Here is a 25,463-nt window from a genome sequence, read left to right as displayed (position 1 = left end):
AAAAACTACTTATTGCTGATACTCACAAATAGCTTCCTAAAATTAGAACTCAAGTTCAACCAATATTTTGTTACATATTGACTTTAAATAAATACATTTAAGATTTTGCTAATTTTTTTAAAAAACAAAAACATTCACATTTGAAAATCTACAACTATATTCAAATCTTTGCCAAATATCTTCAAATCATATGGATTTGTAATCAATAAGTTATTGTTATTATTCTAAAGGTGACAAAATTAAATAAATGTGTTATTATAATGTGAAATTATATCTTTATTATTATTATTATTATTATTATTATTATTATTATTATTATTATTATTATTAATAATAATAATAATAATAATAATAATAATAATAATAATAATAATAATAAGACAGTTTGATCAATTTGATGAAACATTAACATAAATATAAATCAAAATAAAAATCAATACACAACCGGATGACCGTGACTGTCCCTTCACAATAAAAGCATAAAAGTAGTACTGCGTCCCTTTGTAGTGAGTAGAATATAAAGATAAATATGACGGATTGTTCACCTCATACATTAATCATCACAATTATTTCCCTTTTCTTGGATAAATTCCTGCAAATATAGAAAATGCTGCATTTGGAAAGTAAAACAAAAACAAAAAGACTTTTGCAGAACAGAGGCACGAAACAGGAAGTTGATTATTGACTTAAAAAGTTAAAAGTTAAATAAGCAGCTAATGTTGTGATTTACATAAAGTTAGTGACTTCATAACAAATTAAATGTTTTCAGTTTGAGTCTACAACAAGACAATAACATCCTGTTGTTTTTGTGTCAAAACTAAAAAAAATAAAATAATTATGTCAACAATTACAGGTGCTAATACAAGAGTTATTATGTCATAAAGAATAGAAAAACTGTAAAATCCCATGTTTTTGTCAAATTTTAGTAAATAAATGTGACAAATCTTAGTTTTTAGCGCTGACCAAATGTACATTATATGTTTAAGGCCTCGACTAACATAACGAGAGGTAAAAGTAAAGGACAAAATGGTGATAAAACATTTACTGCGTTCAGCTCTTAAGAGTTAAAATGTGTCACAATCAGAGAAGAGGATTCAAATCTTTCAAAATGATGGATATTTCTTATTTATTAACTTATTTAAATGATGTATCTGTATGCACATGTTCTTATTGATGGCACTGAATCAGTTCTGATGCAGGTTCACTTGAAAACATTTACGATGACTTTTTATGCGTGTGTTTTAGGACTTAATCTGAAACTGGTCCTCAGCCCTTAAACCTAGAGAAGATGTTGGCACATTAAATATAATGTTATAGAATGATGGGCCATGTTTAGACATCAGAGTCAATAGTGAGTTTATAAAAACAGCTCAACATTTTATTCTACAATATTTTTAGGAAATGCTAAACTCTTATTTTGGTGTTTAAATAAGCACTTTTTTGCACTAAGTTACTGTTTTATTTTGAAAAGTCAAAGCTTTTCTAGGTGAGGACACTTTTGTGTAATTTATAGTTTTACAAAACCTTAAAAGTCACATTAAATTCTACAGTTTAAACTGAGAGGAAACAACATAGGTTGTGTTCAAAATATCACACTAACGTACTCGGGGTGTGACGATGCACTCAGCTCACGAGAACGAGACGAGATTTTAAGAAAACTACAATAACAAAATGATATGACTGGACCAACAGACTTTTATTTAAGCGAGTTGCACATGCATTTTGAATGTTTTATTAAAAGTCTTTACATGCATGATGTAAGCATGAGCTTTTAATGAACTTATTCTTCCACAAACTGAAAGTAAAACTAAAATGTCCTCCTCCTCCTCTTCTTTTCCTTCTGCCTTAGGTTCTGGCAGGCTAGACGTAGCAAAGGTGCATTACTGCCCCCACAGGTCACAAATAGAACTTTGGATAGCTCACAAAAAAAAAAAAAATTAAATTTAAAAAAAAAAGCTTGCGAGACATATTTTTAACGCAATGAGAAATCTCGTTGAGTTTAATCTCGCGAGATATGGTGGCACGAGATCTCGTCACACCCCTATAACGTACTACTACTAACGTACTACTCATACTAATGTGACGTCTAAATAAGTATGTATTGGGTTCACATTAGATAGTATGAAAAGATTGAGTCTGTGAGAAATAACCGGATGTAAACTATATGGGGACAGTTTTTGTGTGTGTGTGTGTGTGTGTGTGTGTGTGTGTGTGTGTGTGTGTGTGTGTGTGTGTGTGTGTGTGTGTGTGTGTGTGTGTGAGTGATATAACATTCCTATTTGTAGTTTTCACTGATTGGTGTCAATCGCTGCTGCATATTTCAGTAACTATGGAATTGTGGGGGATGTAGTTTTGTTGTGTGAACATGCGAAGGTTGTTCTTGGCTTTGATTTTCAAAATGACTACCCAGAATGCATCAGTTCACATGTTAGCATCTACATGGACTTATCAGTAGCTACATGTAGCATTAAATAAAATGTTTGATGTTGTTTTGTTTTTAAATCAAACAATACATATTCCCTACATTATCATTATTATCATCATTATTTTTGTTTAACTCTCACTTTAGCTGATAGAACATAATTGTAATTTTTGCCCTTGCATGGTGCAGTTGTGACTTTATTAAAAGGTGAAACAGAGATTGCTACATGTTATTTTTGTGTTAGCATGTGGCTCATGCTTAGCCTAATGAACGTCAGCGTGCTGCTAGTTAATCACTCATGCTACCAGTTAATGCTACGTTCAGACCATAACTAGCAATGACGCCCCCATCAATTTATAGGGATTATAACTTTGGCTCAACACATTAACAGTCAAATATTTACACATGAGGGATCATTAAAATATAAACTGTATGTAACCTTTATCAAACTAAATTCTCTATCGTTTATATCCTGCTTCTGCATATCAGTGACATCGTTTTTTTTTCTCAGTAATTTGGGAGCATTTCACGCATATTATTCTGTGTTAATTATATGTGTTTTTCTCTGTGTTATATGAGTTATTCTGTTATTATATGTTTTTTTGTGCTATTATATGTTTTTCTTTGTTATTCTGTGTGTTTTCTTTGTTATTCTATGTGTTTTTCTTTGTTATTCTATGTGTTTTTCTTTGTTATTCTATGTGTTTTTCTTTGTTATTCTATGTGTTTTTCTTTGTTATTCTGTGTGTTTTTCTTTGTTATTCTATGTGTTTTTCTTTGTTATTCTATGTGTTTTTCTTTGTTATTCTGTGTGTTTTTCTTTGTTATTCTGTGTGTTTTTCTTTGTTATTCTGTGTGTTTTTCTTTGTTATTCTATGTGTTTTTCTTTGTTATTCTATGTGTTTTTCTTTGTTATTCTGTGTGTTTTTCTTTGTTATTCTGTGTGTTTTTCTTTGTTATTCTGTGTGTTTTTCTTTGTTATTCTGTGTGTTTTTCTTTGTTATTCTGTGTGTTTTTCTTTGTTATTCTGTGTGTTTTTCTGTTTAAGTGCTGAGTAGCAGAGGCTGATCAGCAGGAAGCCTCTGCTCTCTGTGGATTAGGGCTGTAATTTAGAACGGGCCTGCTGACACATTGAAACACGCTTGTTTCTTTTCTCTCGCTCAAAATGACAACGGTCCATGTCATGACCGAGGAGGAAATGAGCACACGATAAAAAAAGAAGAGCAAGGCCTCATTTATAACCAAAACGGAGCCTGGAAGATGCACACGAGACGTTCCACATGTGGTGATGAATGTAAAAACTCTTTTCATAACCAATATATTGTTTAACATTTAGCTCATTTTTCTTTAATTTGAGACAGAAATTCATGTAAAACAGCATGTTCTATATCATTCTTAAAATGTGTACACATGAAAAAATTATCTAAATGTAAATGTTATATCTAAATGTTAAGTCAGTCGTCAAGTGTAAAGCTAAATCTTTGGAAATTATGCAAAGTGGGCACACTGTAAACAAGTTCACAGAACTCAAAAATTGTTGTGTAACAGATTACACAATAATATTTGAGTGATGTAATTAAATGTTTTAAGTTGGCATAAAATAAAAATTATATTTACAGTTGCCTTAAATTATCTCAATGTCATCTTGCAGGTCAGTGCCTGTCGCCTGTGTTGAGATTAAACGTTTAAATTCAAATTTAACATTTAGATTTAATATTTAGATTTAGATTTAACATTTAGATTTAGATTTAACATTTAGATTTAACATTTAGATTTAACATTTACAATTACATTTAGATTTAACATTTTGATTTAACATGTAGATTTAGATTTAACATTTAGATTTAACATTCAGATTTAGATTTTACATTCAGTTTAGATTTAACAATCAATTTAGATTTTACATTTAGATTTTACATTTACATTTAGATTTAACATTTAGATTTAGATTTATTTTTCATGCAAAATTTCGATAATTAATTTCTCAGTTTTTAATCTAGTACCGATCTTACTGTAATTGAACTCAGTTATGTTGTGTTGGTTTCTCAATTATTCCACCGAGTTCCATCCAGATCGGATCTAGATTGCACATTTCATTGCAATTAAAAAAATAATAAAAATAAAATGGAAGTGTCCACATACATTTGGACATACTTATGAACCATGTGTTCCTTACAAACCAATTCCATACAGCAGGTGTTGTCAAACCCGTGGTCTGCAGGCCTGCAGAAGCATCGAATTTTAAAATTTTACTCCAAGTTAAAACTACTGGCAAAATAATGATAATCTTTAATTGAATGTTTTCTTCTTAAGGTTGATTAAAGTCATTTATATGAAGTTATCTACACTTGGAATGGTGTCCAAATTGCATTTAATTTTTTTATTTTTTTTGGTCTTGAGATCAATCTGTTTTTTTTATATATAAGATTTTTTTTAAAAAAGAGTTTGACATCTCTGTTGTAAAGGCTTGTTCTGTAGTTAACCTGACAATAGGTGAAATATCGATGCTTCAAAATAACTGAACACCAAAATATGGAACGAGACGTGGAAATATTTAATGTTGTTCTAGTCACTCTTATTTCCAGAATGACATCATGTCTTTCATGTCGTAAATCATGTATATTTGATTTAAAGAACCTTATCCAAGGAATCGATCAAGTCATTTCTTATAAATCTGTAATAACTCGTTTGTATGTTTCCCATCAAACCCATTTCAAAGGTGTGGTGACTTTTCTCTTATCAGCAACAAACTGGGTTTATTATCAGTTAAAGGAGAAACTGGGATAAAAAACCAGGGGATAACTCTTTAAAGTTCTTGTTAAGATAAAATGAAACAAGCTAACATCTGAAAACCTCACACGTAAACATGTAAAATGTGTAAAATGTGAGACGTAAAATTAAAAGCAGCTGAAGTCATTGTGTGAAATGTTGTTTCATTATAGTTTGAACATCGTCCACTTCTGTGTTCTTTCATTGGTGAAGTCCTGGAAGCAAAAAGGCTCGTGTCTTCTCTTGTTGGACGGATGGATGGAAAAGCTAAGCTAAGCTAGTTGGCTAATTAGCTAGTTAGCTTAGCCTGTAGTAAACAACGGCCAATCAGTGAGCCTCGTTTTGAAGAATCCAGGCTTTATTTATTCTTCTCAAAGTGTATCGAGTGTTTCTGAGAGAGAAAAAAACACTTGAGATAAGTTATCAAAATGACTTTGATCTGATTACTCACAGCAGCGTCAACAAGGTTCCCATCAAAGGAAAATCTCTCCCAAAGTATCCAACCATCGTGTTTTTATCGTCTTTATAAAACAACAAAAGCCCAGGCTCGACCAAAAACACTGTACGTTCCTCAGAGAACTTTAGGAGAACCCTTAATTGAACCCTTAGGAGAACCCTTAGGATCGCTCACAACACGGCGGAATGTTGCTCTCCAGCGACATCTGAGAATAATGGCGAATGAGTGGCGCCATCTTTGGGTCCACCATCGAGGAGGTAGGGAAGAGTTTGTACCAGCCAATCACCATCGAGCTGAGGTCCAGCTCCTCCAATAGGATGCGAGCGACGCCCATGAAGCACTTGCGGTCCATTCGTCCATAGTTTCCCCAAACAATGACCTACAGAGCAAAAAGACCATGAGTATTAAATGAATTAATAAATGATCAGCATGTCAGAAAATAATATACATTTATTAGTTTATATTTGCTTTTTGTTGATATTGATCCAAATTTAAATAAAAAAATGTAATAGTAGAGTGACCATATGATTTACTTGGACATGTTCTCTTTTCACATCTTGTCTGGGGATATTTTACTAATTATTGAGATTGTTTATGTTTCCCAGGGACCTTGAATGCATCTCAGGAACACGTTAACTTATATAACTCCGCTAATATTTGCTCTATCAGGGAAATTCCACCACAACATATGGAGATTCCGCTTTGTTTTGACGAAATCGTCACACACAAGGAAAAGAGAAAGAGGACCAAAGTCAATTGGGGACCATGTGATGCAAACTTTCAGTTATTTATTGATGTTTATATTTAATGTTTATTTACTGTTCTGCAAACCTTGAGTTTTTTTTAATGTAGTTTTATTTCTAAGCGGAGATGATTGTCGTTGTTTCAGTGATTGACAGATTTTAAGAAGGTTTATATGAGGGTTACCGTTACCGAGGGTTTTTTGCACATACACTGGTCTACGATGCACTGGCACGCCTTGGGATGTGGGATCAAACTCATACTGGGCTTAACTTTAGACACGTTCATTTCAAATACCTGCTTTAGATACTACCACTCACTCATTCCCCCTGTTCACAGCCACCACCATTATAGCTAAGCTTCACACTTGTCACCATACTGGCTCGATTACACAACATAATAAGCACAATATATTCTACAACTTCACATCTCACCCTCACTGGAAAACAATCTATTCTTCCCCACCTTTTCTATTTCCTACCTTGAGTCTGTCCTCCCTGCTCCCTTTCCCCTCCCCCTCCTTCTCCCTCTCCACTTAGGTGTAACACTGCTCTCCCTTTTTAAAGACAATAACAACTTATTTATCTACTATATTGTATTTTGCTGTTTAAAGGTAGATTCAAAAAAACGTTGATTACTTTGAGTAAGTAAGTAAGTAGTTTATTTATAAAGCGCTTTTTGCAGATAAAATCACAAAGTGTTGTACAGAGTTGTGGTAAAAGTACAAGTGCAACACAATAGAATAATAAAACAAGAGTGCATAAATATCATAAGAACAGCAACATTAAAGGACAAATAAAAATTAAAATCCAGTAACTAAAAGCTTTTCTGTAAAGTGTAGTCTTCAGCAGTTTTTTAAAAGTATGAAGAGGTCAGCACAAGTCTATAACTAAAATAGACTAAAATAACTAAAACCATAACTAAAATAGTACTGATGACTGAAACTAAGATGCATTTTAGTCAAAATACTTTTACTAAACTTAAATTAAAATTTGCTGTTGAATTCATTACTGATTCAAATCTTTCTATTCCTATTTTTGTTCCAATACCAACATCAATGACAATCAACATTTGTTGTAATAAACCTCTCAGATTTAACAACAAATGTATTTTCATAATTTTGTCCATTAAATTATCTTTCAATAATTTCATGGACAAAATCAAATATTATAATAAGCTGCTTTGAATGAGGTCCGAACATCAAACCATTTTTCTTATGACTTCAAAACTTGAGAATACCTTTATTTTATCTGTAGGAGTCGAGAAATGGTGTGTGTTAGATGTTCTTTGTCTTCTGATAACATCTAGTCACACACGCACACACAAACACGCACACGCGCACGCACACACACACGCACACGCGCACACACACACACTCACACACACACACGCACGCACACACACACACACACGCACACGCACACGCACACACACACACACACACTAATCAATAACCATAAGCTGCACCTGTCTTTTCCTGTGGCATTGGTTGTGTGCCCCGCCGCATAAAAACGTCATCATGTGTACGTTAGTGTGTGATTTTCACACAAACAGAGTCGAATTATTTCATCTTCTTTTTTTCTGTCTTTTTTTTTTTTTTACAGTTTTTGGTGCGAGGTGTTCGATGAGTGAAATCAACCTAAAACACAGTGTTTAGGTTCTCCATTGAACAGGAAGCACAAAAAGCATATATTAGAAGAAATATATAGACAGGGCCAACCAATAGGAGAGGTGGAGGGGCGGGGCTATAGTGTCCCAAACTCATAGGCACTTGTAGAAAGACAGGTAAATTAAATAGAAGACGAGTAACTAAAGCCCAAAACCCTTTTTTGTCTTCTGAAAACAAATATATTTGGTATTAAATATTGCTGTTGATTGATCCTGGTGTAAATTTTTACATTTTAGTCAAAGTCGCACACCTGTCTGTTCCCCAAAACCCAAATAAACCCTGTGTCAGCATCTGACCAGCAACCCTAAAGTTTGACTCTGTCTCATTCAGCAAAACACCACAAAAGTTGGGGGCTTGTCCGGGATCTAAATACATCAGATAATGAGCTAGGTAAGTGCAGAAGTTTCCTTCTTAGCATTACAGATAGAAATCAGTGTCTCGCCAGTTAAATGAATAAAGAACTTGTTCAAAATCTTAATTTGTGGTGGTGAAATTGTGAGAAAAATTTCAAAATATTAATAATAGTAATAATAAAAATAAATTTAAATCAAAAGAGATGCAAAAGAGTCAAGAATGTGGGGTCCAAATGTGTGATATGATTTGTGTTGTTGCTGGAACACATAGCAACACATTTTTATTTCAATGTGGCGTATTTATTGCGACTGCCCTCTATGGGTTGAAACACAGATATTACCATTGAATTTAGCTATTGGCTGAGAACACGATTCTGTGGCGTCATTGAACCAAACATGCGTCACTGTTGGCTCCGCCTCCTTTTATACGAACTAGCACCTGTGGGCTCTATATTCTATGGTGAATAGGTTGGATTGAGAGAATAGTGAATAGAGATGTATAGTGAGTATTGAGTAGCTAGTTAGCAAAGCATAGATTGTTCTGTAGAGATTTTATAGTATAGACTGGGCGTGTCTTAACTGCTCCAGGAGCCCCGCCCATAATCAAGGCAAGTTTGAGTTTTTTGAGTTTATTTTTGGAAATGTCCTTTCTAGTGGCCGTTCAGCAAAAACCATGGGTTTTACTATTTAAACTTAAATGTTGATTCTTTTTGACACTTTATCGACCCAATATTGACTTGTAGCTAAAGCAAATGTTGGTTGGCCGTGTTTTAACGACACATAAATAAACCGAGCTAAAGCAGGCGCTGAATACATGCTGAACGTTAACTTAAGCATCTTTTGTTTCTTTGTTTTTTTTAAATGAGGCGAATGGTGAAGCCCTGTTGATTCCAGTGATTTTCATTATCCAGAGTGAATGAGTTTGATGAAACTGTGAGGACGGAGACACAGACAGCAGATAATTAAGAGGGAGGGATTAGTGGAGCTAATTACACAGTGACAGAGAGAAGCTGAGCTACTGTTTCCTGCACCTGCTGATCACTGAGGAAATGTGACGCACGCCACATTAAACACGGGTTTATTACGTGACGGAATCTCTGGGTTTAAACCTAAAGCAAACTGACAGATGGCTGTGGATAACTGAATTATCAATACCAGTTAAATATTATAGATATTTGACTGTATGTAGACAAATTAAACTAAAATTTCAGCTGGATCAAAGTTTAATGTCAAAACTAACTTTGGTTTGAGTCTTAATTATATTTTAGTCATTTAGTTTTCAAACTGCTCCAAACTGACAGTAAAACTGTGTTCCAAGCAACTCAAAACTCTGGATTTTCCGACCTCCTACTTGAAATAATGGCTTCTGAAGTCAGAGCTCCTACTCTGCAAAGTCAGAAAAACAATCTGATATTATAGCAGTCAGCCCGGAGATCAGAATTCTCACCTCTAAAATGGGGAATTCCGAGTTGCCTTGAATGCAGCATTACATGTTACTCAGTCAGCTGCTTCCTGATTGGCTACATTCAGTTCCATGTTACAAATCACAGGGTCATAAGTCAGGAGTCTTTGGCTTTCCTTGAGTCGTTGCTCAACTGCACCCAGTTTAGCGGCGGAAGAATGGCACAGGGGGTTATTATCGGTGTAGACCACACACCTGTAGCCCAACAGAGACTCCATGAACTTCTCCGTCATTGCCCATTTAAAGGCCAGTAGCTCAGATTTATTGGAGCTATAATTGGACATATTCAGCACTATAGGTCTAAGTCCCCTACTGGCAAATGCAATAGGCCTGGCTTTTCCTTCCTGTTCCTGTGAAAGTGCGGCGCCCAACTGGCATCAACTTCCAGGAGAAGAATCAGGGAAAGATCTGCCTATGCCAGTACTGGAGCAGAAGTGAGTCTGGCCTTAAGAGACTCAAAGCTCTGTTGGCATTCCTGTTGGCTGCCTGTTTCTTTGTCCGCTTTCCAGCCAGCTCAGCCATTCGGTGGTGTAAGGGAGCCGAGTTTGGCAAAGCCCTCGACAAAACAATGGGAGTAGCTTGCGAACGCCAGAAAAGAACGTAGCTCTGACACCGTAGATGGAACAGGACAGTTAGCCACTACCGCAGTCTTGCCTGGGTCTGTGACCACCATGTGGTCCGTAATGACATTTCCCATTTAGTGCACCTCTTGCTGGAAAAGCGGCACTTGCTCAATCCTCCCAAGCACCTTGTCCAACCTCTCCAGATGTTGCCTTACCGTGGATGAGAAGACAACAAAGATGCAGAGCCTGAAAGGATGCGATTCCATTCCAACAAACCAAAAGGTGCAAATTGCCATTTTGTGACGGCAATATATGCAATATGTAAATTCAACTCAGGTTATATTTATTTATTTATCTTTTTGTAGAGTCGACTTCTGTTCTTTCCTTGTTTTTGCACCTCTACTTATACTGTCTTGGCTAATTTGTTTTTGTTTATATATTTGGAACATGCACAAGAATTTCATTGTACCTGTTCTTTTTAACTTGTACATCTGGCAATAAACTCTATTCTGTTCTTTTCTTTTTCCTCACACACAGGAGGAGTTTTGGTCGTAAATACTGAACAAGTTTATTATTTACGCTTGTTGCCCCGCCCCGTTTCAGAGCAGATTATCAGGAAAAATTCACTCTCAAAGAAACCTCAGACCTCAGGATCATCTTAGAGGATAATCTTATGAAACATAAAATAATCTGGGGTTTGTCATCCTTGGTTTGGATTTTTTGGAATCTTTCCTTTTATTACACTGAAGCATTTCCAGCAGGTTGTCCTCCTACCCACAATGCACAATTCTCTATACCTTATGATTGCTCTACCTCTTTTGCTGGTGCCAGAGTCTAGGGGGCGTGTCTAGGGGCTTGTCGAGCACCGATTGGCCTTCTTTAGTCGTTGCACCAAAGACTTCTGCCATAACACTTGTTAATCTCATGTTGCGCTGCATTTCTTACTTGAACCACTTTGGCCTGGGGGCTCTCAGAGAAGACCAGGGCCTGGTTGTAGAGAGGATCCAATGACTTCCTGGCTGATTTGGTTTTCTTCTTGGCCACACACACTCCATTCTCCAGGAGATAAACTTTGATGTAGGCCGCTGGAACAAAAGCAGAAAGACAAGTTAAAGCTGAAGTTCTTTCTCCATTTCATTTCCTAAAGGTTTGCCAGTTTTTAACACACGTTTGAATTGAAGCAATTATGAAGCGTATTATTCTAAATGTAGTAATGTAGTGCAACTGTTGTGAAAAATAACTAAATCCCACCTGGAGGTCCTTTTGAACCTGGTTTTTTGGTCAGGCCTCTGGCTTGGATCACCTCCACCTCCAGACCTCCGTTGCGCTCTACGAGGCCGATTTCCACGTCACCTGAAGGGGAAAAAAAGTCACTCTCAACTTAAGCAGCAAGTCAGTAATGGCTTCTAAACAAACACTTCATCACTTTTTTTGTGGTTGTGCTTTTGTTTCGGTCAAAGACTTTGATTTGACTTTATTGATCGCTCTACGTTCCCTCTTGGAAATTAAAAAATCCAGCAGAATGACAGAAAGATGTGGTTTTGCCACAGAAATTGGATTTTCTGTGGTAGTTTTTGTTTAAAGAGTCGCATTAACAACATCAGTGAAAGTTTACTGCAGTGGTGTCATTTTTTTATCCTGGAACGAAGCAAAGCAACTTCAGCAAAAGCTGATTTCAATGAGTGGATTTTATCAGGACCCCAGAGATACATGATGACAAAAGATCCTCCAACAGGAGACCCAACACTGACTTTACACACCTCTATAACTGTGTGTTTCCTTCATCATACATATATGGAATGTATACGAGTGTGTGTGAGAGATTTGTTCATAGTTTGAGATTGTTACCGGGGGGGCAAAAGAAAAAATAGAATTAAATATATAGACCATCTGGAGATTTGTGCCATTAATACAAAAATTATTAGTAACATAAATGATAATGTTGACGACAAAAATGTGCGTCGTTTAATGTTGTGTTCGTGATAAAATCAGGCTTTATCATTTACATTGTGAAGAAGAATTGGGCAACAAAAGAAGAACCAACCTAAAGTCTCAAAAGTTTGGAACCATTTCACTGAAAACGTATACTACACACCTGAGGTAGAACTGACATCTGTGACATGAAAATAAGCAGCAGAAAACTATTTCATATATATATAAAAAAAAACCTGAAGCCTTGAAAGGAAGACAATGATTCGACCGCCAAAAAATTAACAACAAATTAATTCATATATATTTTGTACAGTCACAGTTTTATGGCAGTTAAAATATTTGTATATTATGTACAATATAATAAGAATTGTATTTAAATTCCCCATATGGGTCTGTAACAGATGAAACATCTTATCAGATTTAGGAAATCCTTCTGTGTGTACACCGCTTTAGAGTTGCACATGACTTTGACCAGATTACCTCTTATTTGATTTTATCTTCAAGCCCTGGCTCCATAATTGTTGCGCCATTGTTGTTGGTTCATTGGTAAAGTCAATGATTTAACTTATCTCTGTAACCTATTGACCGTCTCAAACTGTGATCTTTTTAAAAACATGATACCATTAAAGACTGATTATTTTCATTGAAATTTTTGTTTTTTACTAAAAAGGTATAATTTAGTCGTATTTTATCAAAAATAGTCATATTTTAATCCAGTCCCAGCGGTATATATTCAAATCTTTCCAAACCGTTTTTTGTCCTGTTTACCTCATTCCTGACATTTTGACCATTTCAGATTTTTGGTTTTACCATTAAAGGGATCCTATTTTTTCAAATTTTAAATCACGAGATTGATGACGTCCCATGGCCCCAATGCCTGTAAACGGCCCGTTGATTTTTTTTCGGATCACAACTGTTTTTATCCTCTTTCGGAAAACAAAAAAGGGTGACATCACCATCTTTAACTTTTCCTGCTTTTTTTAGAGCAACTAAAAGCAGCACAAGTTGGTGTTTTGATCGAAAAAGCTGTTAAATGATCTAAAAATCTGTTAAATGATGTAAAAATCAGGCTGAAAGTTTCACTCCAATAGAAAACAATGGGATGTTTACAGACAGTGGCGCCGTGTGACATCATCAATCACATGATTTCAAGATGGAGGAACACAGACTCTGAAACTGTAAAGTAATCCTATTGTTAAAAGTTAATAAAAGGAATATGGTGTATAATAATGTGTTTTGTTAGACATAGATCTACTAATACGAACATTTAAAAGGTTTTAGGCCAAACTTCTAAAAACAGTGGAGGATCCCTTTAAGGTGCTATTTTCTTTTTTCCTCACATTTGCATTTAATCTCTGTCTCGTTGTTTTCAACACGAAAATGTTAAGTTTAAGTTGAACTTTAAAAAACTAACATAACTAATAAAATATGAAACAGTCCCTTTTGGATAAATACCAGTGGCTAAAGATCTGCTGCGTACGTCCATGGTTCTCCATTCCAGTATCTATTCATAAACTCTAAACTGAAGTTAATGGAAATAATCAATCATTCTCTCGATTAAAGGACGATGCTTCTTCCAACAGGACGACACAATAGCCTGTGAAATGCGACAGACGCCGTTATGTAACGTGGGACTGGACAGACGGTTTGTTTGGGAACTGGTCCAGTCAATGTCACTGGTTCCAAGGACACTGTTTAGTTGCCAGACTTGGATTGTGAGACACGTCCAACACTTGTGTGCAGCTCTTCTATGTGACTTATTCTGGATAAGAAACAAATAATGCTTTTTTTTTCTTCTGTTGGTTCTCACCCATTGACGTCATGGCCAGCGTCTGCCGTCCAACGAACTGGGCGGGTCCCATTCCATCCAGGAAGTCACTGAACTGAGTGTCTGATGCCAGACACATGCCACTGTAGTTAAGACTGCAGACAGAACGACAGGAATGAAGAAGGATTAAATACCAGCAGAAAGTCCCCATAGTGTACACGGGTCACTTAATGAGAGAACATAGAGAACTATTCTCGTCCTCGTCACCAAACTAACCCTGAACCGCCTGATTCAGCTGTAGAAGCTGAAGGAATCCAACAACTACATTAGGTTAGGTTTCTTTATTTGTACAAGGAGGCAAAATTGTTTTACAGACCAACAAAAAACATAAAACAGAAGCAAACTGACAGGACCAACATGGGGCAAAGACGATTAACAGTTAAAACTCTACAGATCAGACTTTGCAGCTGTCAAAAGTGCAAAAGATAAAAGAATGATTTTTTGCTTGTGTTAAATCAGGGGTGGACTGGCCCCGGTGGGCCGTCGACCTAAAGTGGGCCGGTCCACTATGTTAAGTTTTTTTTATAATTATTTTGACATGACCCATCGGTAACACTTTACTTGAAGTTTTATAGATAAAGGCTGACATTACACTGTCATTATTATGACATGAGCACCTGTCATTAGCATGAATAGGTGTAACCCCTAACCCTACATAACCCCTAACCCTTCGTTACCCTAAAGGCTCAAACATACCGGTGCAGACACCCACAAAACGCCAGGCAAATTAAATGCAAAGTTCAGATTTTACGACCGCACTGATTTCTCCACAAAACACTGCTCTGCATCGTATCGACCCGTATCAAATAAAACACCAACAAGTATTTCACCTCCTGGTGAAACAGAGCAGGAGAAACTGGTGGACACTTTAAAATCCATCCCAGGAGAACAAGGACAACAGAGAAGTGCTAAGAATTGTGGGAAATGTAGGATTTTAATGGAAACTACTACACCGCAGTGCACCAGGGTATGTAAGCCCTGAGGAGAGCAGACGCCGCTCGGCTGGCACTAGGACCCAGAAGCAGAGTAAGTGCGTCCCCTATCCAGCCTTCACAGGCTGTAATATCATCAGTTTATCATTTTACCAGTTATTAGAGCTACTGTCTTTACCAGGGAGATAATATTTATAACTGGTGATTGTTTTCTGGAGTTTTACTGGGATTTTTACCGGTGATTAGTTCATTTCTCCCTTGCGCTCCACGGTCCAAACTGACACCGTAGCCACACACATATGAGTGTCACACACGTCACTCAGTCACATTAAGGAAGGTTGTGGTCATTATAACAGGGTGGATTAAATAATGAATAAAATATTGTTTTATCCCGTTCTTCTCCGTGTTATTATCACATTATAAAAAAGTTTAAAAATAGCAGGAATTAGTGCTGGTCTACAACGGTGTTGACGGAAAATCCCGAGTCCGAGACAAGACCGAGTCAAAATGCTTCAGAGTCCGAGACGAGACCAAGACCTTTAAAATTTGGTCTCGAGACCAAGACCGGTCTTGACCACCACAACACTATCTCACACACACAAACACTGGTGCGTACAAGAAGAAGTGGCCAAAAATAGGAAACAAGTGGTATGTATATTTTTTTTTTATAAAAAAAACTTTAAAATAGAGGAAAAAAAGCTGTATTTCTTAGCAAAAGGAACAAAAATCTGGAAAAAGTGTCATAAATGTTGAAAAGAGGCAAAAATGGGACCAAGGAAGTTCTAAATGGTAAAAAAATAAAATAAAATAGGTAAAAAGGTGTTTTACACCAGTATCATTCAATACTAATCCTAACCTTTCAATATTTTAGGATCAATACACACACCTGTAGTGGGCACCCACCAGTAAAAACATAAACCAATGGAACGTATGAAGCAGAAGATGGAGGAAGCTTTTCTAGTAACAGAATTACATAATTGTATTTAGTTGTTTGGTGGCCTGCAGCCATTGGCTGCTGTAGTATGTGCTGTACGTGCCTTTGTGCTCACAGCCAAATAAGAGGAAGTGAAAGAAGTAGCGACTGCATAAATGCATCACCTCACACGCTGCCAACGCACACTCCCATTGGACGGTTAGGTTTTTGGGTTTTATGGAGACATAACAAGGACAGTGTGTCCTGAATTACAGCTGGTAACGTTCCCATCAGACAAAAGAGGAAAGGCCAGGCCAATCCATCACTGAGCTAACATAAAGGTTCAACTCCACACACACACACACACACACACACACACACACACACACACACACACACACACACACACACACACACTGATAAAAGGTTCTTTAAAGAGAAAGTCGTACAAAGACTGTGGAACCAAAATCAACCTGCACAGGTAAGTACGGCAGAATAAAGTTCTACTCAACACCAAACTATCGTATACCATGAGCATAAAAGTTATTTGACAGAAAAAAATAAAGTGTCTGTAAATCATGCAAAGAACATCAAAACTGAACAAATTTGTTCATCTAAATTCTTATAAAACATGAATCGTGGTTTTTATTTAAAGTGTATATACACTAGTAGGGATGTAACGATTAATCGTAAGGCAGTTAAAAATCGATTCATAGGTACCACGGTTCACATCGATGCTCTGAAAATTGAATCGCAGTACTTTTTTTTAACCAGCAGAGGGCGCTATATATTAATCCTTCCAGAAGCGGACGTGACGGGCGGAATCTGCTACTATTTTCTTTCTGGCCGCCATTTACTGTTAAACATGCTCATAAATGATTCTTTACTCCTTTAGCAACGAAAGAATATCTGTAATATTACGTGAATATCTGTAAAAGTCAGGTTTTTCTATTAACTGTCTGCTAGCATAGCTTCTCTTCTTCACTGGTGGAATAACTGCATGCCAACCGACCACTGGGTTACTAGCGCCCTCTGCTGGTCTAAACAAATATCTGACGTAAATACAGTAAAATGACTGTTTTTTTTTTTGTTTTTTTTTAAAGTCCAATTGTTAAGGCACAAAATACATTTTCAGTTGTACTTTTAAAAAGAAAAAGAACTATTACGCAGTTTTGAATTGTTTATTATAGAACCAGAATTTAAATTAATAGGTTTCTTCTTCATTTGTATTATTCCTTTATTTATTTCATTCAAGATTTATTTTTAGTTAAATTGCATCATTTTGAATAGTTTATCAAGGGATTCTTTTGACAATGAAAAATAAAAGGAAAATAGTATTGTATTTTCCCCAAAAAAATAAAGGAATATTTTTCAGTCATTTGTCAACATTCCCATTTTGTAAAATAAATCGTGAGAAAATCGTATCGTGAACCCAGTATCGTGAATCGAATCGTATCGGGAGTTGAGTGAATCGTTACATCCCTATACACTAGGTATGAAGTCGTGTAGTTTATTGATCCTTGTCCCACGCTTCACATGTTGGTCGAAGTATTTAAATTTAGTGGTTTTAGTAGTAAAATTTTGTAGAATAATTTGAAGAATTTATGTCAGATTTGGATAAAAATTGAGAGTTCTTTAAATAATTTGAGAATAAAAATGCGGTCGTGATGTAAGAAGTGGAAAACTGACTTCTGCAAACATTGTGGAGTTTAATTAAAATGTTTGTATTTAGAGGGGCTGAAATATCTACAACTGAATTAGTTTGATTTTTTCCATCACTTTTACTTTCTAGAGTGGGCCAAACTTGATGCTCTTAAGGGCCAAATTTGGCACCCAGACCTTGAGTTTGACACATTGGGGGAATAGGGAAATAAATGCATAGAATCCCATATTTCTGAAGACCTCAAGGCAGTCGTCTTCGATGGTCAATGGACAAATGTCTTGTTTTTTTTTTGCCCACCGATGAAAAAATCTGACTATTTCTTTTACTGTTTTTTTTTTGTTTTTTTTACACACATGAACCTTAATTTTTGTTGCTCAAAACCATAAACATGTTTAAAGAAATTAATGCGATTAATAATATTAATGATAAACAAGAGTCGAGTCACGTTTTCATCTCCTCTGCATTGGTTTGTTTTGTATTTAAAATATAGGCTTAAAGGTGCAGTCCGCAACTTTCAGATCCCTCCCTCCCCACTGCTCTCTTGCCCTGCCTGCAAACTTTCCAAAGTCCCTCCCTCAGAGGAGCTCACAAGCTAAAGTTAGCCAGACAGTAACATCACAGTAATAAAACATGCTCTGTTAAAAGCATATTACTGCAGCGCTTCTCTCTCTCTATGTGCACACACCTCAGCAGCAGCAACAACTGTAAAAATTATGGTGCTTCAGCTCCGGGAAGGGGGTGGGGCCTGTGAGCAACACCTGTCAGACAGACCATCAAACATAATCCTGGCTCTGATTGGTTCTTTTTTCTCGGTCTCGGTGCATTCTGGCAATCTGCCAAAGGCTGCAGGAGCAGCAGGGGGCGGGGCTCAATGAGTCTGTCTTTTTTCACACAAACTACTAGTTTGATGTAAAACTGTCCTTACATAGTGACAGCTTTAGTAAATATGACAAAAAGTCACTTTTATAAGAGTTGCAGACTGCACCTTTAAAACTGCTGTGAATAAGTAGTAAATTACCTTTACTTCATCTACTCTGAAGACACGCACACGCACACACACGCACACACACGCACACACACGCACACACACACACACACACACAGAGGTATTAGGGGTGATAAAATCCTCTGCTTTGGTTGACGGCGTTAGCCACTAAAGGCACATCTGGAGATTACTCAGATGTTGACAACACGACATCGTCAAACCTAAACAGTGCAGAAAATATTTCATACTTTCTGCTTTTACACACTGTCAGTTTGTGCAACAGAATAAAAAGGCCATTGTGTGTTAGTTTCTCACTAAATAAGAATGAAATAAATTAAATGTCAGGAAGGAGAAATATATTTTATTTAAAACCAATAAAGATTAAACAATGAAGACTTTCATTGTTCTTCTTTCTAATCATTTTGCCCTTAAAATATGTCAATACTATAGGAAAACTCTTTAAATGGGTAAAAAGTTAATGTAGCGAGATAAAGATGCTTTCATTAGCATCAGTGAGTGAGTTTAATGTCATGTCATCTTTGAAAAGTGTCTCACACACACAAACACTTGTGGTGTGACACACACAAACATTCAAGGTGCACGCACACAAACACTTGTGGTGTGACACACACAAACATTCAAGGTGCACACACACAAACACTTGTGGTGCACACACACAAACATTCAAGGTGCACACACACAAACACTCGTGGTGCACACACACAAACACTTGTGGTGTGACACACACAAACATTCAAGGTGCACGCACACAAACACTTGTGGTGTGACACACACAAACATTCAAGGTGCACACACACAAACACTTGTGGTGCACACACACAAACATTCAAGGTGCACACACACAAACACTTGTGGTGCACACACACAAACATTCAAGGTGCACACACACAAACACTCGTGGTGTGACACACACAAACATTCAAGGTGCACACACACAAACACTCGTGGTGTGACACACAAAAACTTGTGGTGCACACACACAAACACTTGTGGTGCACACACACAAACATTCAAGGTGCACACACACAAACACTCGTGGTGCACACACACAAACATTCAAGGTGCCACTGCAGTAGATTATCTGCTTTTATTTTCCTAACCTGGATCCCACTTCCTTGTTTCCTGTGTCACATCTTTCACTTTCATTAATAAACTCACTGCTGGTGTTTATGTAGTGATGTAATCATCCTCCTGATGTCTACCTCTGTCTCTGTGTAAGCCACACACACACACACACACACGGGTCAGTGTGTGTGTGTGTGTGTGTGTCGTTATGTAACCTATCCAAGCTGGTCTGATCTGTGTGTGTGTGTGTGTGTGTGTGTATCAGTGTGTGTGTGTGTGTGTGTTGCCTGTCAGGTGTGTGTGTGTGTGTGTGTATCTGTGTGTGTGTATGTGTGTGTGTTACTGTGTGTGTGTGTGTGTGTGTGTGTGTGTGTGTGTGTGTTCAGTAGTACTAAGTTATCACTGCTGTGATGATGTCACTTCCTTGTGACTGTCACAGAAATGATGGATGATGTTTATTAATTCATGTCATACATCCATCCTTTCATCCATCCTTAGCGTGCGATGAAGCCTATTCCAGGTTCCGTGCAGGGCTCCACCCCCAGGAATAAAAAACTGAAGTTATTTCTCACATGTGTCAAACCCAAGGCCCGGGGGCCAAATCAGGCCCTTTAGAGCGGTGGTTCTCACTTTTCTCTTACTGTTGAACCAAGACTAAACATTTTACTCTGAATTCTGTGAAAAAGCACCTATAGATCATAATAATGGAATGAATGAGTGATAACACATTTTAAATAATCTCATTTTGCAAATAAGTGAATCAAACAGTATTTAGTTCCTCCCGAATGAATTTATTTCTATAGATTTTATTATTTCCTGATGTGGAACCAAGACTGACTCATGTTCATGTTCTAATCATTTCTATCGTCATTTTGTGGGTTTTTTTCTGTAAATTTGTGTATTTTGTTGTTGTTTGTCTGTTTTTTCTTATTATTCAGTATATTTGTGTGTATTATTTAAATCACTGTGTGTGTGTTTTGTTTGTGTGTCGCTGGTAATGATTCATATTCTTTCTCTCTTAGGGGCGGATTCACTAAAGGTTTAGAGCTATTATTATTGTGTGAGTTGCTGGTAATATTTAGTATGATTATCATTTTTAATTAAAAATAAATATATTTTTAATGCTTTCATTTGTTTATTTTCCTTTCGCTCTCTTTCAAGTACCCGCTGTAGTGCCATCGCGTACCCCAAGGGGTACACATACCCCCATTTGAGAAACACTGCATTAAATTTGGCCCGCTCGAGAAAGTAAAAATGACAGAAAAAACATGAATATTTTTTTCTAAATGACCAACTAATTCAGTTGTAGATATCTCAGCCCTCCAAATACAAACATTTTCATTTAAATCCACAATATTTGCAGAGCTCAGTTTTCCAATTCTTATATCACATGACAGCAGTATTTTTTTTTTTTATCTCAAATTGTTAAAAAAACTAAAAAATTTTAAAATTTGGCAAATTTTCTTCAAATTATTCCACAAAAATTTTCCCCAAATTCCCAAAATCAGGGAAATTGAAGTGAAAATCCTGCAGTTACTGACACACTCACATGCATATATCATTTATATATCATTTATATATCATTTATATATCATTTATATGTAGAAGTGCAAACTAGGGAAATTTAATGTTGAATTTGTTGTTTTGCATCTGTGGTTGACTTAAGGTCAAACTGGTCAATATTTGGCCTCTGAACTAAAATTAGTTTTTACAAATTTGGCCTAAAATCTTCAAAATGTTCTTATTATTAGATATATGTCTAACAAAACATATAATTTCTATTGTTTTCTATTAGAGTGAAGCATTCAGCCTGATTTATAGATAATTTAGCAGATTTTTCAGTTAAAAAAACAACTTGTGCTGCTTATGTTTGCTTTAAATACTCAGGACAAGTGAAAGATGTCGATGTAAACCTTTTGTTTACTGAGAGAGGATAAAAACAGTTAGGCCTGGGCTATAAATACACTCAAGATGTTTTATCGATATAGAAAAATATAAAATTAACAATATATACAATATATTTTAACTTATAGCTTATTTTGTAATAAATGACTTGTTTTTGCTTGTTCTCAGAACAACATGAAAAGCACAGCTAGCCCAGACCTTCCCCTAAAAGAGTCACACAACAGAACTCACTCACACATGCTGTCCCTTAGAGGAGAAAAAGCCAAAAGTGGAACAAATTGTGCATCAGCAAATTTAACCCAGAGTTATCTTTCTGGTCGGACTTTCAGTTGAAAATATTGAGATTTAAATCATATATTGTTATTTTATTTTAATATCTATATACATTTTGGTACAAATCACATATGTTTGGTCTATATTTGGTCCTTTAGCTAGTTCCAACTCTGTGGTTTGGTAGTAGACAATAAAGCAGAGAAGAAGAGCTCTCCTAAGGGACCTTTACTCTCCCTTAAACAGTGCACTGACACGCTCTGGTGGCTAAAGTTAGAGTTAAAGAGTAAATCGCGGACTGTTGAAAGATTCCCACACAAAAGGACTTTTATCCTCAGGGTTTGTGTCTAAATTAAACTTGAATTTCCAAATGTTGAACTTTATTAGCTTGCTGTAGCGCCACCTTTAGGACAATTGGCTGAGGCGACCTGTGATGGGACTGAACCCCAGCATTGGGAGTATCCAGGGACAATAGATGAAAAATATCCATTAGGCTAACTCTGATACATTTACTGTAATGTTGATTAATGTACATTGTCCCTGTTGAATGAACACAATAACAATATTACTGCTTTTAAAAACCGTTGTACTCACTTTCCTTCGGAGCCGTAGCTGTTCATGCTGTCCTCTATGGACTCGTGGCTCGCTTGGCGAACGGCTCGACTCGGCATCTCCACAGCGAGGCCCGTCTCCGTGCTCCTCTGGATTCCTCCTTTTAACTTCCTGCCTTCGCTTTCAACTAGAAAACAACAACAAAAACACTAATGTTTTACTATATCTTGTACATATCGCCACTTTTCTGAAAGACACAATTCTGTTTTTCACGTGAAGTTCTCACAGGGTGATTCTGTATTTAACCCTCCTATTATCCTAAAATATTACTAACATTGAATGGTTTTCATCCAAATCTTTTTAAATTAACTGACAACATTAATGACCACTAGAGTATGAACCCTATTGGTTGTGGTGACGATATGACCTATGACCTTTCCTGCAGCGCCATCATCGGGTCAAACCTTCAGTTTTAGAGTTAGTTTATCTTAAAAATCTTTCATCTAAATATGTTCTAATTTGTGGTGAACATTCATGACTCTCACAGAATGAACAGCTCTGTTTTTGAAAGGGATTGTGTCTGTTGGAGGGTCAAAACTATCATTCAGTCTCAGACACATTCTCCTCTACGTCACTTTCACTGTGAAAGAGCTGTTACAAAACCTCCTCAAACCTCTTTTCTTGGACCTCAAAGTACCAGCTTTGCAGCTGTAGGTGTGGGGATGTATGGTCACACATGGGTCACACAGACAGACACGTTTGACACAGATAAAAGAGCTTGGGGTCAAATTAACCCCAAAGGAACATCTATGCATACGACATGTGTTCAGCACATTGAAAAAATCAATTGTACCCATTAAATTAGAAAAAGTCATGAGATATGTAGCAATAAAAAGTAAACTATTGTAGTTTTGAATGATAAATATTGGATGGGGTCAAATTGACTCCAAGGATGAAATGAGGGTTAAGGGAGGGGTCTAAAGAAATGAATACTTATGCTGTATATCAGAATACACAGGATATGGAACTGTGTAGTTTGAAGTTGGGGGACTCCATTTCTATTATATTTGCACTTGCTTTTAATTATTTTTATATATTTAATATTTATTCCTGAGTTAACATAACCATTGTTTTCATTCCTTTATAATCATGTACATGTCTTGTTTTATTTATTTTCACCTTGTTATAATTTCTACTGGAGCCACTGTGACGTATTCATTTCCTCCTGGGATTATGCTGGTGTTTCTGATTCTGATTATTGCAGTTTTTTTTTATGGAGCTTTAAAATGTGATGCTCTCTGTGTTTGTAACGTAGTGAAATAAAACAATATAATAAGAAGGATTAACACTCGTTTGTTTTCAAGTGTTTCTCCATCTGGACGAGGCAGATTATGTGTTTGTCCTGCTGCAGCCTCATCAGTGTCAGAAGAAGGACGATCGCTGAGATGAGATGAGAAATCACACACACACACACACACACACACACACACACACACACACGTGACCAAGGACAGAGACGCTGCTTCTCTCTCTGAGTGGGGACGGCGCATAAGCCTGGTTTTACCAAATAGTCACAAAATCATTGCACGGCACAATTTAAAGCTTCAAGGTGTTCCTTTGATTGTGGTGTGTGTGTGTGTGTGTGTGTGTGTGTGTGTGTGTGTGTGTGTGTGTGTGTGTGTGTGTGTGTGTGTGTGTGTGTGTGTGTGTGTGCGTGCGTGCGTGCGTGCGTGCGTGCGTGCGTGCGTGCGTGCGTGCGTGCGCGTGTTGATGTTCAGTTTACAATGTTGCGACTAAGCCGGTGCTTTATTACACGGTCTTTGTTCCTAATGAAAGAACAGAAAGACGTTTTCCAGAACAAAGCTCTCTGAAGACTTAAAATCAGGAGTTAAAAATAAACGGTGTAATATTCACACCTTCACGTACTTAAACTAGAAAAGCACTCAGAGAGCGCACACCTCCGCCAAGCAGCTCAAGCTCAGCTAACACGCTTCGGTCACGGTCACATGGTAAACTAAGGATTAACATGACTACCTGTCAACATTGAGCTGTCTTACCATGACTACCTGTCAACATTGAGCTGTCTTACCATGACTACCTGTCAACAGAGATTTTCAAATGGGGGACTTTCAGTTATTCAGTATTTGTACTTTTACTTAGTTGTTGTTTTCATGTACTTTATACACCTCTGCTCAATAATCAATATTCCTCGATTCATAATTCTTTCAATCAATCTATACTTGCCACAGATTTATATAATAACATGAGTTAATCAAATCAGGCAAAGAGTTTGCATTTCTTTTAAAGTTTATTATTATTCCTTACAAACTAAGTATACCAAAAAAGTCCAAAATTGACCCCAACATTCTAAAAAGTGTAATAATTCATAAATTATTACACCAAGTAATGAGTCGTACATTTTACCATGACACCAAATGAACCAATCAGAATCAAGGACATCAGTTAAACAATGAAAAAAAAAAACTTATTTTGAACAGATTTAATGGATTAAACTAAAGTAATCGAGTCAAATACAAATTGAATTGTGAATTGTGAAGTACAAAATAACAGTATATGAAGCTCTGGAGATTTATCGAAACCTGTCAGTAATAAATCTGAATCTCACCTCACATAATAATATCATCTCTCACATTGATTTTAATCCAGTTCAAGGGTCGTCATGGTTTAAAATCCCAGAGTTGTGAGGATTGACAGAGACAAAAAACCAAAATGGGTCAGAATGCAGATTTAATGCTGATGTGAGCCTCTGAGCAACTACAAATACAAGCTTTATAGTTGTAAAACCAATATTTTAATCCTAATCTTTCTCTGAATCTGGATTTAGCTCCAACCGCAGTGCAGCCAAACCTTTATGGTAACAACTCAACGCCACCAGCATCGTTTGGAAAGTAGCTTAAAAAAGAGAGAGAGAGAGAGAGAGAGAGAGAGAGAGATGCATAA

At 36.5% G+C, this 25,463-nt stretch overlaps 1 protein-coding gene across 1 annotated transcript in view; it reads right to left on the bottom strand.

The window, feature by feature from the left end:
* Positions 1-5,314: 5,314 nt before the first annotated feature.
* Positions 5,315-25,463, bottom strand: part of rims4 (regulating synaptic membrane exocytosis 4) — a 43,008-nt gene continuing 22,859 nt past the window's right edge. The window contains exons 3-7 of the mRNA XM_028446646.1: positions 22,545-22,689; positions 14,179-14,291; positions 11,688-11,789; positions 11,382-11,521; positions 5,315-6,027 (exon numbers count right to left, since the gene is read on the bottom strand). Coding sequence (XP_028302447.1) covers positions 5,809-6,027; positions 11,382-11,521; positions 11,688-11,789; positions 14,179-14,291; positions 22,545-22,689 — 719 coding nt within the window. The 3' untranslated portion in view covers positions 5,315-5,808. The remainder of the gene's footprint in view (positions 6,028-11,381; positions 11,522-11,687; positions 11,790-14,178; positions 14,292-22,544; positions 22,690-25,463) is intronic.

The sequence above is a fragment of the Gouania willdenowi genome, chromosome 5 (genome assembly GCF_900634775.1).
Source record: "Gouania willdenowi chromosome 5, fGouWil2.1, whole genome shotgun sequence".
NCBI classification, from domain to species: domain Eukaryota; kingdom Metazoa; phylum Chordata; class Actinopteri; order Blenniiformes; family Gobiesocidae; genus Gouania; species Gouania willdenowi.
The sequence above is the reverse complement of the archived record's forward strand: the minus strand, read 5'-3'. Positions and strand labels throughout refer to the sequence as shown.